This window comes from Mobula birostris, chromosome 1, assembly GCF_030028105.1.
Source record: "Mobula birostris isolate sMobBir1 chromosome 1, sMobBir1.hap1, whole genome shotgun sequence".
NCBI lineage: Eukaryota > Metazoa > Chordata > Chondrichthyes > Myliobatiformes > Myliobatidae > Mobula > Mobula birostris.
The window spans coordinates 243021184-243036062 of NC_092370.1; the positions used below are offsets into that span (position 1 = coordinate 243021184).

At 43.3% G+C, this 14879-nt stretch overlaps 1 protein-coding gene across 1 annotated transcript in view; it reads right to left on the reverse strand.

Moving 5' to 3' along the window:
• The window catches only part of LOC140206153 (protein sel-1 homolog 1-like), a 55791-nt gene extending 42243 nt beyond the window's left edge, over positions 1-13548 (reverse strand). The window contains exons 1-2 of the mRNA XM_072274395.1: positions 13366-13548; positions 404-438 (exon numbers count right to left, since the gene is read on the reverse strand). Of these exons, the coding sequence (XP_072130496.1) occupies positions 404-438; positions 13366-13450 (120 nt within the window). The 5' untranslated portion in view covers positions 13451-13548. The remainder of the gene's footprint in view (positions 1-403; positions 439-13365) is intronic.
• Positions 13549-14879: the final 1331 nt, after the last annotated feature.

Below are 14879 nucleotides of genomic sequence, written 5' to 3' on the forward strand. Positions count from 1 at the left end.
CATCAGGCACATGTCCCACATGTGGACAAGTGCGATATTAACCTGTCACCAGAGGATGCACACACAGATAAGTCAACCTCAATCCTGAGGGGCCACTTATGAAAACATTCCCTTTATGGACCACGATGATCATTGCATCAACCAAATAAGATGTTTGGCACAATTTTGCTGCCTCAACAGATATATTCAACCATCTTGTATCCTATTCAACTCCTTTCCTCAAAGAGATATGAATTTATCTTCAAGTTAATGGTAAGTTTAAATATCTATACCATTTGCCTTAATTGTGTGAGATGGCTCAAACACTTTTACCATTCTGCATCAGGTATTTCTCACTCAGAACCATGCTATCAATCTCGCTCTGCTGCAGCTTCTTGGCATAGCAGGATAGATGGAAGCTTACCTTTGACTCCAGTGACTCATCAATTTCTTGCACATCTGGGGGAGAAAAGTAGATACACATTATTAACTTGGATTAAAAGCACAAGACAGTCACACTTCAAACATTTAAAACCTAAGCAATGAAAAATGAATTAAAAAGTTTTTAGACACTGGAAAATAGTTATTTCTTAAACAAATGTCCACACAATACAGTGATTTGCTCATCAATGTTTGCCAAACCAAGTTAATGTTTACTTTTGCAGCAGAGAAATTTCTTGTAATCATTCAAAGCATCAAAAGCATCCAATAAACACCTCTGGGGGCAAGTATATTTTACAATTATACATATCGGTAAAAGTAGCCAGACTGTTAAAATATGGTGGAGTAAGAAACTATCTCATTCCACTTCTGTTTATGAAGTAAATGTGACCTATACAATGATTTGAACTTTCAAGTATCACTCTTTTTACAACATAGGCTTTTCAGCCCATCAAGTTCATGCTCGTACAGAATCGCATTCTCTAGCTTTCTCTCTCAAACTTACATTATCAAGAGAGCCTGTATGAGACAAAGTGCTGGGTGGATTATGGACTGTAGTTTTTGATGGACTCCAGATCAAGGTCTCGGGTGGTGGTGGGCGGGGGGGGGGGGGTGCTTTTGCTAAGTGGGTCAGTGCTTCTGCTGGCTCCAGCGTGGGGGAAGGGGAGGGTCATTGCTTTTGTTTGTGCATGGGAGGGCTGCAGCATCTTTGGAATTCTAATGTTTCTATCATTCGTTCTATGTGGTTTCTTATTGCATGGACGTCTGTGAAGAGTAAGATTTCAGGTTGCATACTGTATACATTCTTTGATAGTAACATGAACCACTTTGAACCATTTGAGTTGGAAGGAAAGGACAAAGATCCAAAGATAATATGGGAAAGCAGGATTTTACAACTGAATCTTCATGTTTTGTAAAACAATCCCAGAATAGAAACAAAGAAAACATACAGCACAATACAGACCCTTCGGCCCACAAAGCTATGCCAAACATGTCCTTAGCTTAAAACTGCCTAGGCTTACCCATAGCCCTCTATTTATCCAAGTTCCATGTATCCATCCAGGAGTCTCTTAAAAGACCCTATCGCTTCTGCCTCCACCACTGCCACCGGCAACCCATTTCACCACTCTCTGCATAAAAAAAAACTTACACCTGACATCTACTTCCAAGCACCTTAAAACTATGCCCTCTCGTGCTAGCCATTTCAGCCCTGGGAAAAAGCTTCTGACTATCCAATTGATCAATGCTTCTCATTATCTAGTACACGTCTATCAGGCCACTTCTCATTCTCCATCGCTCCAAGGAGAAAAGGCCGAGTTTGCTCAAACTATTCTCATAAGGCATGCTCCCCAAGCACTGGTTGGACTCATTAAAAAAACTCAAGGCAGTGTCCTGAAAATGCAATATTTACTTTTCATCTCATGATTCTTAAATATATAAAGCTCGACCACTTTACAAACACTGGGTAATAAATACCATGCTTCTGGAGCAAGACCAACATTTCCCAATGTTAACAAGAGTTAGAAGTAGTTGTCAGTTAAGTAGTCTTGTTAACTATAAACTTATTGGGACTGAATGTGTTTCACAACCATCTCCATTCCAAGCTTCTAAGTCAAAGTAAATTTTATTATGTAAGTACATACATATGTCACCATATACAACCCTGAGATTCATTCCCCTATGGGCATACTTAGCAAATCTATAGAATAGTAACTGTAACAGGATCAATGAATGATCAGCCAGAGTGCAGAAGATATTGTGCAAATGCAAATATAAATAAATAGCAATTAATAATGAGAACATGAGATAATGAGATAGAGTCCTTAAAGTGAGATCATTGGTTGTGAGAAAGATCTCAATGATGGGCAAGTGAGTGTAGTTATCCCCGTTTGTTCAAGAGCTTGATGGTTGAGGGGTAGTAATTGTTCTTGAACCTGGTGGTGAGAGTCCTGAGGCTACTGTACCTTCTACCTGATGGCAGCAGCAAGAAAAGAGCATGGTATCAGTGGTGAGGAACTTGGATGCTGCTTTCCTACCACATACCCCAAGTTACATTGCAGGAGGCAGGCAGCTGGGTGACTGTCAGAATGAATGGGAAGGTGAATAGGCAGTTAGCCCAGAGCACCTCAGTGGCCGTTCCCCTCAATAACCAGTATACTATTCTGATACTGTTGAGGGAAGATCTTTCCAGGGGAACGATGCCACGGAGACCAGGTTGTGGCACTGAGCAGAAGGCAAAGAGGGAGAAGGGGGGAGCAGTGGTGACAGGGGACTCAATAGGGGAACAGACAGGAGATTCAAATAGATGAACTGGACACTCAAATGGTATACTGCCTCCCAGGTGCCAGGGACATCTCGGATCTTGTCCACAGCATTTTGGAGGGGAGGCAGAGCAGCCATATGTCTTGGAACACATTGGTACCAATGACATTGGAAGGAAAAGCGAAGAGGTCCTGAAAAGAGAATTTAGAGAGCTAGGCAGAAAACGAGAAGCAGGACCTCCAGGGTAGTAATTTCTGGATTGCTGCCTCTGCCACGCGCCAGTGAAGGTACAAACAGGATGATGTGGCAGATTAATGTGTGGCTGAAGCTGGTGCAGGGGGCAGGGCTTCATATTCTTGAATCACTGGGATCTCTTCTGTGGGAGTATGATCTGTACAAATTGTTGCACCTGAACCTGAGGGGGACCAATATTCTCGTGGGCAGGTTTGTCACAGCTGTTGGAGAGGGTTTAAACTAATTTGGTAGGGGGATGGGAACCGGAGTGAAGGGTCTCAGGATAGGATGGGTGGTTAAAAAAAAAAACAAAGATAACATGCAGTCAGACCGTTGGGAATGGCAGGTAGATGATAGAACAAAATTACAGCCAGCATGGTGAATATCAGTGCACTAGGAATGCAGTATCAAAAAGGGTAGCAAATACAGTACTTAGTGTTATTATCGCAATGCATGGAGTACAAGAAATAAGGTGGATGGCTTGTTGCACTTTTATAGATTGTCGGTTATGATTTTGTGGCCATCACTGAATCGTGGTTGAAGGATGGTTGTAGTTGGGAGCTGAATGTCCAAGGTTACACATTGTATCAGAGGGATGGGAAGGTAGGCAGAGGGGGTGGTGTGGCTCTGCTGATAAGAAAAAAATCAAATCATTAGAAAGATTAACATAGGATCAGATGATGTTGAATCCTTGTGGGCTGACTTAAGAAACTGCAAGGGTAAAAGTACCCTGATGCCAATTATAAACAGGCCTCCAAACAGCAGCTGGGATGTGGACTACAGATTACAACAGGAAATAGAAAAGACATTTCAAAAGAGCAATGTTATGATAGTTAAGAAAGATTTTAACATGCAGGTAGATTGGAAAATCAGATTGGTAATGGATCTCGAGTGAATCTGATGAATGCCAACGAGGTTACTTTTTAGAGCAGCTTGTCATTGAGCCTACCAGAGGATCAGCTATACTGGATTCAGTGTTATGTAATGAGCCAGAGGCAATTAGGGTGTTTAAGGTAAAGGAATCCTTAGGAGACTGTGATCACAAGATGACTGAGTTCAACTTGAAATTTGATAGGGAGAAAGTAAGTCTGGCATAGCAGTATTTCAGTGGAGTCACGGTAAGAAAGAAGAGTTTGCCAAAGTTGGCTGCCAATGACTAGTGGTCTTCTGCAAGAGTCAGGGTTAGAATCACTTTGTTTTATGCTACATAACAATGATTTAAATGGCTTTGTTGCCAAATTTTCAGATTATACGAAAATTGGTGGATGAGCAGGCAGCACTGAGGAAACAGGAAAGCTGCAGAATTTAGACAGATTAGGAGAATGGGCAAGAAAGTGGCAAATGGAATACAATGTTGGAAAATGCAGTCATGTATTTTGGTAGTAGAAATAAATGTACAGATTATTTTCAAAATGGGGAGAAAATCCAAAAATCCGAGATGCAAAGGGACTAGAGATTCTTTGTGCAGAACACCCTAAATGTTAACTTGCAGGTTGAGTTGGTGGTGTGGAAGGCAAATGCAATGTTATGCCAAGGCTTTATAAGGTACTAGCGAGGCCTCATCTTGATATTGTGAACAGTCTGGACGCCTTATCTAAGAAAGATGTGCTGGCATTGAAGAGGGTTCAGAGGAAGCTCAGGAGGATGATTCCGTGAATGAAAGGGTTATCATATGAGTAACATTTGATGGCCCTGGGTCTGTACTCGCTGGAATTTAGAATGAAGAGGGGGAAATCTCACTGAAACCTTTCAAATATTGAAAGGCTGAGAGAGAGTAGATATGGACAGAATGTTTCCCATGGTAGAACAAGAGGGCACAGGCTCAGCAAAGAGAGGCGTCCACTTAAAACAAATGTGGAGAAATTTCTTTAGCCAAAGTGTGGTGAAACTGTGGAATTTGTACTTAAGGCAGAGATCGATAGGTTCTTGATTGGCAACCACAAAGGTTATGGGGAGAACGCCGGGGAGTGGGTCTGATGAGGGAGAAAAAAAAAAGTTCAGCCATGATTGAATGGCAGAGTATACTCAAAGGGGCAAATGGCCGAATTCTGCTCCTATGTCTTATGGTCCTTCATGTAGATGTGCTTAGTGACTGGGAGTGCTTCACCCATGATGTACCAGGTTGAAGTCACTACCTTTTGCAGGATTTCCTATTCAAAAGTATTGGCATTTTCATACCAGGCCCGAATGCAGCTAGTCAATACACTCTACACTACATCTACAGAAGTTTGCCAAAGTTTTTGATTTTATGCCACATCACCGTAGACTCCTAAGGAAGCAGGGGCTGGGCATGCTTTCTTTGCAAATGGACTTACATGCTGGGTCCAGAACAGTCTCTGAAATAGTAACACCCAGGAGCTTATTGGTTAGGTTTGAGGGGATGATGGTATTGAACGCTGAGCTATCGTCGATAAAGAGCATCCTGACGTACTCATGTTTTCTGCCCAGATGTTCCAGGATATAGTGAAGACCCAATGAGATTGCATCTGCTGCAGACCAGTTGCTCCAATAAGCAAATTGGAGTGGATCCAAGTCATCTCTCAGGCAGGAACTGATATATTTCATTACCAAGCACTCAAAATACCTCATCACTGTGGATGCAAGTTCTACTTTGTTAGGTAGAATATTTTTGTTTTCATTTAGTATGGTTGCACAAGATTAATTTTGGTTATTAAAAATTCAGTTAATCAACTTTACCTTTCAATGCAACAAAACAAATGCATGTTCACCATGGCAAATTCACTGTTGAGGCTTGGTACCACTTCCTTCTTAGAATGCTACCTCCTTTAAAGCATATTAAGCCAGTCTTCTAACAAGTAAGCAGGGCAGCAACCGATATAATTTTTTTGCTAAAAAATCAAGAGGCAGAATGATCTGTTCTTTTAAACCAGGGATTCCCAACTTGGGCTCCACAGACCCCTCAGTTAATCGTAGTGGCCCATGGCATAAAATAGGTTGGGAACCCGTTTTAGAAAACTGCCAGCTAACTGTAATGTGCCAGTTAACACATCTACAGCACCAATACATCAAATGAATCAAGAGGAACACAAAGCCAAATGCTAGTCAGTCATGGAACTCGTGTCTAGCAGGAAAACTTTGTCCAACAGGAAATGTGCACTCTGATTAGCTTTACCCTTACAGGCAGGAGCTAATTTTTCTTTTTGCTAGCATTACCAACAGTTTAAATTACTCATTGAGCCTACAATTATATTTAAATCCAACTGAACTATTCAAATGTTTACGATGAGACATTTAAATACAGTTAATGGTCTGACACCTGCAAATAGCTGATTGCAGGACAGCTAGAACGGCATAGCAGACAACACAAAATGCTGGAGGAACTCGGGCCAGGCAGCATTTACAGAGGGAAATGAACAATCAATGGTTTAGTCCCGGACTCTTCATCTGGACTTGGCAGGGAGGGAGCAGAAGCCAGAATATGACAGTAAGGAAAAGAACAGAGCATAATTTGTCAGGAAAAGGCAAGTCCAGCTCAGAGGGAAGCTATTGGTGGGGTTGGGGAGATTAAAGAAAATTGCATGAGAACCTCAGAAGTGAAAGGAGAGAAAACCTGGGAAAAGAAAGAAGCAACTGGCTGGATCGCGAGTCTTATGGGAGACTACAGTAGACCATTGAATAAATGGAAGGAGATGGGGAACCAAAGGGAGGTGATGAACAGGTCGTGAGTGTGGAAAGGGGAAGAGGGGAGAGAAGGCTCCCAGAAAATACAGGCTTCCAGGTTAATCAATCCCACGATCCACTAAAAGACAAGAATGGTCACAGGGAAAGCAGATTACAAATATAGGCAAAAGTTCGGATCAAGACTGAGCCAGCCTAAAATTGCCAAATTTCCAACAATAGTATCTGGAGAGCAGGAATTGTATGCTTGCACAGTTCCTACTTCAGACTTTACAGCAGGGGTCCTCAACCTTTTCTGCACCGTGGATAATATTCTTGTGGACCAGCCGACTTGGGGGCGGGGGGGGGGGGGAAATGTTAATCATGACCGGAATATAGGTGATAGGTCACTTATAAGTGACTAATACACTCAATTTCGTTTCTAAGGGGGTTTATCTAACAAATTTATTAAACACACAGCACATATTTTCCTCGCATGAATATAGTGATAAGTCAATTATAACAGTGGTTCCCAACCTCCGGGCCGCGGACTGATACATTGCCGTGAAGAATGCAGCAGTACAGCAGTGGCTGGAACGCACCCAGCACATCTTTAAGAAAAAAGGCAAAATAAGCAAGCTAATTGATTAGGTGCTGCCTAGCACATAAACATCGGACCAGATCAGAGGCGACGCGATCGGAGTTGATCTTTTTCCCGTGCTGACATGGAAGATTCACCGGAAACATTCACAAATGGGTCACAGACCCATTCCTTTGCACGTCTTGGGTCACTGGTGACCTTGCATGCGTTAAAGTTCAACAGTGGGCGTGACAGGGAATGAGGAAAGGTGCAGCTGACTCATATCGTTTCCTTGTGGCCCGGTAGCACATGCTTTGCGGCCCGATGGTTGGGGACCTCTGCTTTACAGTACTTGGTAGCATTGAACTTACAGATGAGCTGTCATATTTCATAGGGGGTTGCATCAAGGATTTTTTAAAAATAAAATTACTTGCCTCACTAGAAGACCAATCATTTTTAAAAATATAGATAAAGCATGCATTTGGCAGAGGCCTCACAGCAAAAGCCCTTTAGCAAAGCAACTTAGTGTTCATGTGTTTGACACAATCGAACTCTTATTGCACCATTGCCTTAACTGACATGATACTTCCTTTTAGCTTTCTTTTCATTTCTGAGAATTTTGTTAGCTACAGTGATGCTCAGTTGAGTCCAGCTTTAAAATTCAGAAAATAGCGCTCACACACCAAAATCTAACAATCTAATTGCAAGAGAATACAGTAATATGATGCAAACAACAGGAATTCTGCAGATGCTGGAAATTCAAGCAACACACATAAAAGTTGCTGGTGAACGCAGCAGGCCAGGCAGCATCTCTAGGAAGAGGTGCAGTCGACGTTTCGGGCCGAGACCCTTCGTCAGGACTAACTGAAGGAAGAGTGAGTAAGGGATTTGAAAGTTGGAGGGGGAGGGGGAGATCCAAAATGATAGGAGAAGACAGGAGGGGGAGGGATGGAGCCAAGAGCTGGACAGGTGATTGGCAAAAGGGATACGAGAGGATCATGGGACAGGAGGTCCGGGAAGAAAGACAAGGGGGGGGGGGGAACCCAGAGGATGGGCAAGGGGTATATTCAGAGGGACAGAGGGAGAAAAAGGAGAGTGAGAGAAAGAATGTGTGTATAAAAATAAGTAACAGATGGAGTACGAGGGGGAGGTGGGGCATTAGCGGAAGTTAGAGAAGTCGATGTTCATGCCATCAGGTTGGAGGCTTTTCTCCCTCTATCCCTCTGAATATACCCCTTGCCCATCCTCTGGGTCCCCCCCCCTTGTCTTTCTTCCCGGACCTCCTGTCCCATGATCCTCTCGTATCCCCTTTTGCCAATCACCTGTCCAGCTCTTGGCTCCATCCCTCCCCCTCCTGTCTTCTCCTATCATTTTGGATCTCCCCCTCCCCCTCCAACTTTCAAATCCCTTACTCACTCTTCCTTCAGTTAGTCCTGACGAAGGGTCTCGGCCTGAAACGTCGACTGCACCTCTTCCTAGAGATGCTGCCTGGCCTGCTGCGTTCACCAGCAACTTTGATGTGTGTTACAGTAATATCATGGGTGGCAGGGTGGAGACACTTCACTACCAGAAGTATAAAGTGCTCCTTCCCTCCACTAGCCTGCAAGTCACCTTGCCCCCGCACCCCCCACCAACGATCAGCATCATGTAGAGCCATCACAAATCCTGGTTATGTGCCCACTGACGCCAAGCAGACAGTCTGAGATAATGGCTGGGGTTTCCACTTCTGTAGAATTCACCAAGAACAATCATGGTCAGAGCAGTACAAACAAGAGAAAATCTGCAAATGCTGGAAATCCAAGCAACACACACACAAAATGCTGGAGGAACTCAGCTAGCCAGGCAGCATCTATGGAAAAAAAAAAGTACAGTCGACGTTTCGGGACAACACGGCAGATAATGATGATGATAACGACAGCAATGAGTTTGGCATAGTAGGATAGTAGTTAGCATAATAGTTTACAGCGCCAGTGATCAAGGTTTAATTCCCACTGCTCTCCATAAAAGAGCTTCTATGCTGTCACTGTGACTGCCTGGATTTCCTCTGGATGCTCCAGTTTCCTCCCCTAACCTTATGATTATGGTTAGTTATGCTATGTTCACCATGCTTCCAACACCAACTTGCACCCAGCACACACTTGCAGTGTGCTGCTGCTTTTCACTACATGTACACTGAAACATCAAAAATGTGGCAAATAATGTTCATCTTTATATTTAAGAATTCTAGACCAAATCACACTTTTGCTTTTTTTAAAAAATTTATTGAGACACAGCACAGAATGTGCCCTTTGAGCCACGCTGCCCAGCAACTCCTGATTCAACCCCAGGCGAATCACAGGACAATGTACAATGATTAATTAACCCACCAAACGATATGTCTTCATACTATGGGAGGAACCCAAAGCACCCAGAGGAAACCCACGTGGTCACAGGCAGAATATACAAACTCACTGCAGGCAGCACCAGGAATGGAACCCAAGTTACTGGTACTGTAAAGCGTTGTGCTAACCATTACACTACCTTCAGTAACACTCATTTTTTTCACTGTAACACCAATTAACAATCCAAAGGCAAACAAGATTGACTTGCATTGTACCAGGAATTTTAAAAAGGAAGCCAAAACAAGCTATGCAGTTACTATTAAATGCCATTGTAGTTTTAATAAAAAGCAGCATTTTTCCTGAAGGCAATCAGCTGTATTTTGCTAAAACTCCAAATAATTAAAAAAAAATATTTCCACAGTAGATAATGAAACTTGCTGGAGACAAAGGAAAGAATGGGGAGACAAGCGAAAAAAAATTGAATGGTTGGGCAAAGCAAGCAGAGACTATTGAGATGGATCTTTGTTTGGCAATCTGAGTTACTAAATTCAACTCAACAACTGTGCTAGAAATGAAAAGTAGTTCAACACTCAGTAGATGAATGATTCAGAGGCTGGGATTCCCGGAAAAAGACGACTCAGACCTCAGCTTTTCCACAGGTTATGGATGACACTGTTAGACCGCCGATTCTGCATCCAAAAGACGCAACACCTGCTTGGACTAAACAGCTGACTTGTTTCAGCATTTGAAGCTCAATTCTCTTGTGCACTGGCTCAGTGATTGAACTGTGTTACCTACATTAATTACTCAAAACCAGGGGTTCTACTGGAGAGTGGATAACAGGTACATGGGTCTATCTGTAATTTCCCATTGGTAAACATTGCATTAACTTTTCCTACTTTAACTAGAACCTCCTAACAGCGAGAATACCTTCTAAACAGGAATGCAAAGTTGTGCAATAGAAAAAAAATCCTCGTAGTTTTCAGATGTGACTTACATAACCCGCATTTGTGTTACCATATGAGAGTTTAATTTGGATGAGAATCCAGACTTCTGGATCATTGATCCAGGAAGATAACATTTCACAATTCGGGCAGCCAGGCTCAAATCCCCAGGAGAGTCTATGCGTTCTCCCCGTGACTGCATGGGTTTCCTCCAGATGCTCCAGTTTCCTCCCACAGTTCAGAGACATACTGGTTAATAAGTTAATGGGTCACTGTAAATTGTCCCATAGCAAGCCTAGGATTAAACCTGGACAGCATGTCTCAACGGGCCAGAAGGGCCAACTCTGTGCTATATCTCAATAGAATTTTGAAAAACGTGGTCAAGTCCATTATGGTGGCTTGGAACTTAATTTTAACTATATTGTCAGTAACAGTAACTATAAAAGCATTTGATTACGACAAATAATCACTCTAGTTCACTGGTGCCCTAGAAGAAAACAGTCATAGTTATCCAGTCTGGCCTACATGCAACTTCAGATCCACTGACTGACAGATGCATAACTGGCTGCTCAATTCAGGATCAAATAGGGAAAAACAAGGAATGCTGGCACTATCCATTGCTCTGGCACCACAAAAAGACAGTCCGAAACAAAAGCTGTACTGATTCATGGATACCATTCTTATTTCACAATCCACGTAAGGGACCAGTGACATTATGAAGGATCCCACACTCACAGCTTACAGCCTGTCCCACTCCGATTAGGAAGGAGGCTATGAAGCATCCACGCCAGGACCACCAGAATCAAGAATAGTTACTTTCCCCAAACAGTAAGGCTGATCCAACACCACCACCCACTAACCCTCTTAAATGATCTTGAACAGGAATTTTTAAAAACAGACTGCAACTAAGTAGCTTCTGGGATAACCAGATCTATCAACTCGAATGAGTGATACATGTACAAACCTACGGACTAACATTATATATATAGTACTTGAAATTAGTATGCATTTGAAAAACCTACATGTGTAACATATGCCATTCTCTGACCATTGTTGTTTTGAGATTTTCTTGGCAGAGGACATTTAATTTGGAATAAAAACAGTAAAGAACTAGACTATAATCTAATCTTAAAGTGGCACACCAAAACCAGAACAAAATTCTCGTCCAGTAATCATTGTATTTTAAGATGCAATAAAGCAAATGTTTCCTATGGTGGGGAAGTCTAAGACCAGAGGACACAGCCTCAAAATAGAGGGACACAGATGAGAAATTTTGTTAGCCAGCGAGAGATGAATCTGTGGAATCCATTGGCACAGGCAACTGTGGAGGCCAAGTCGCTGGATATTTTTAAGACGTTGATAAATTCTTGATTAGTCAGGACATGAAGGAATACAGGAAGGTGGCAGGAGTTTGGGGCTGAGAGTCATGATGAAGGGACAGAGCAGACTCAATGGGCCAAATGGCCTAGTTCTGTGACTTTTCAGCTGCCCACTACTCTGTCTGTCCAATTCAAACCCAGAAAACCAGACTCTAGTGCCAAATCATAACAGCCAAAGAATAGCATGTTCAACCTATCAAACAGAGTTTCTGAATAGAACACATTCCAGAAATGCAGTGAGAAGTAAAAGTACAGATAGGATAACTGGGAAAATGCTGGAATATTTTAGTAAAATAATAGCTGGCATTAAGACTAAATGCATGTTCGAGCAAGGTAATAAAGAATAACTTTCTAATTGCTATGGATACAAAACTCTGGTGCAGTGCTACATTCATTCCACACTAACATATGAAAATGAATGTTGGACAATATCAAAGCAATACGTGGGAATCACAAACACCAGAAATCTGCAGATGCTGGAAATCTAAAGCAACACACAAAATGCAAGAGGAACTCAGCAGGCCAGGCAGCAGCTATGGAAAAGAGTAAACAGTTGCCTTTTCAGGCCAAGACCCTTCTTCAAGACTAGAGGGAAGGGGCGAACTACCTGAATAAAAGGTGGAAGGAAGAGAAAGATGCTAGTTGGAATGTGAAAGGTGAAGCCAGGTGAGTGGGAAAGGTGAAAGGCTGAAGACAGCATCTGATAAAAGAGAGTGGATAATAGGAAAAAGGGAAGGAACCAGAGGGAAGCAAATGGCAGGTGAGAAGTAGTGAAAGGTCAGAGTGGGGAATGGGTGGGAGGGAATTATTTTTGCTCACCGTAAGGAAAAGAATAAAAATATCGTGGAAGGACAGAGAAACAAATGAGAAAGTGTTGCCATAAACCAGAATAAGAGAGCTGATAGCATCCATCAGGAAACGGCAGCTGGGATTTCTGGGACATGTACTGAGGAAAGAAAAGCTCGAACATCTTGTAGTGACGGAAAAAAAATTGATAGAATAAAAAGTCGCAGTTGACAGCGCATGACATTCATGGATGGGATGGACAGGCAAAAGTTTTGAAGAGTTTATTATAACTTCTCAGATTAGAGTAGACTGTCCCTATAATACGACAGGGTACATAATGATGAAGAGCAAAGGAAAACATTGCATGAAAAAGGAAACGTGCACGAGCAATATACAACTTAGGCCTGTACAGTGCTTGCTTACGAGGAGCAGGTGAGAAGTTGGAGCCAATGCCAAACTGAGCTATGATCTTAAAGAACGGCAGAACAGGATCAGAGTCCTAATTTCATTTCTTGCATTATGCTAGAAACATCCTTCCTCTTTCCACATCACTCCAAAACACATTTCCACTCCACTGCCGATGTGAGACGGGGTCCTGCATACACCACCCAGACACACTGACCGAGGTGGCACCAATCTGCCCCACACCAGCCGGTTAGCCCATACCTCCAGCTGCAAGCCTCCCCATCACCCCTGTCAGGGTATGAAAGCGGCAGCCCAACCACCATTCGGATACGGCGGGCGCCTCTACGCGGGGCCTAGCACCAGGCTAGGCTTGTGATCAAGGCCACCCGCCTCCCTCCCGTCACCCAGGCACTCACCCCCTGAAACCGGCTTAAGCCTCGACACCAAGAGCAGCAGCCAGAAGCAGAGCATGCCTACTCGTTTCCTGGTCATCTCCCGCATCCACACCACTACGACTCCACTTCACTCAAACTTCCGCCGCCATGAGCTCGTTGCACTCCTTTTAAATCCTTCTCAACTTCGTCAACAGCTCGACGACCAATCAGGAGGCCCCACACATCCCAGCGCCGGGAAAGTGAAGGGACGCCACGTATTCTTTCTACATGTCACATTGCGATTGGTCAATTGCGACGGCGTGGGGCGGGGCGCCGAATCCTCAGCGCCTCAGCACGGAGCTGAAAGGTCACGTGTTACGTCTCCGAATCTTAGTTTGCTTGGGTGTGCGGGGTGGATGTACGCGCATGCGTAGAGGGATCGAATTGCGATGTGTTTTAATGGTGACCGACAATTCCCTAGGATATTGACAAAGCTAAATGCGTTCAACGGGTATATGTATGGGGAAAATATTTTGTTTGAAAGGTTTGTCCAAGACGTAATAACATCATTATTCATTTCGTCAATTATTGCATCAATAAAAATCAGAAAGTATGTCTGAGAACACTAGAAATTACAAACAAGTGAATATCTGCTGATGCTGGAAATGTAAAGTAACACACACAAAATGCTGGAGGAACTCAGCAGGCCAGGCAGCATCAGCTGAAAAGTGTACAGGTATGATTTGCGGAGGGCTGTTTCAAGGGTGAAGAGACAATTTCGAACGAGGAGGTGACATCGGGTGTACGACATCTCTGGCAGGATTTGCAAGACATTACTTCCTACAAAGTGAAACCCAACAGCATGAATGGCAGCGATGCTTCACTACCAGATGAACTCAATTCCTTCTATGCCCGCTTTAAAAGGGAGAATATAACTACCGCTGTGAAGATCACTGCTGCACCCGGTGACCCTGTGATCTCTCTCTCGGAGGCCGATGTTAGGCTGTCTTGAAAGATGGCGAACCCTAACAAGTCAGAAGGTCTCAACAGAGTACCTGGTAAGGCTCTGAATACTTGTGTCAGCCAACTAGCGGGAGTATTCAAGGACATTTTCAACCCCTCACTGCTATGGGCGGAAGTTCCCACTTGCTTCAAAAAGCCAATAATTATACCAGTGTCTGAAGAAGAATAGTGTGAGCTGCCTTAATGACTATTGTCCTGTAGCACTCACATTGACAGTGATAAAATGCGTTGAGAGGTTGGTCATGACTAGACTGAACTCCTGCTTCAGCAAGGACCTGAACCCACTGCAATTTGCCTTTTGCCACAATAGGTCAACGGCAGACACCATCTCAATGGCTCTTCACATGGCCTTAGACCACCTGGACAACACAAACACCTATGTCAAGATGCTGTTCATCGACTATAGCTCAACATTTAACATCATCATTCCCACAATCCTGATTGATAAGTTACTGAAACTGGGCCTCTGTACCTCCCTCTGCAATTGAACCCTTGACTTCCTAACCGAAAGGCCACAATCTGTGTGGGTTGGT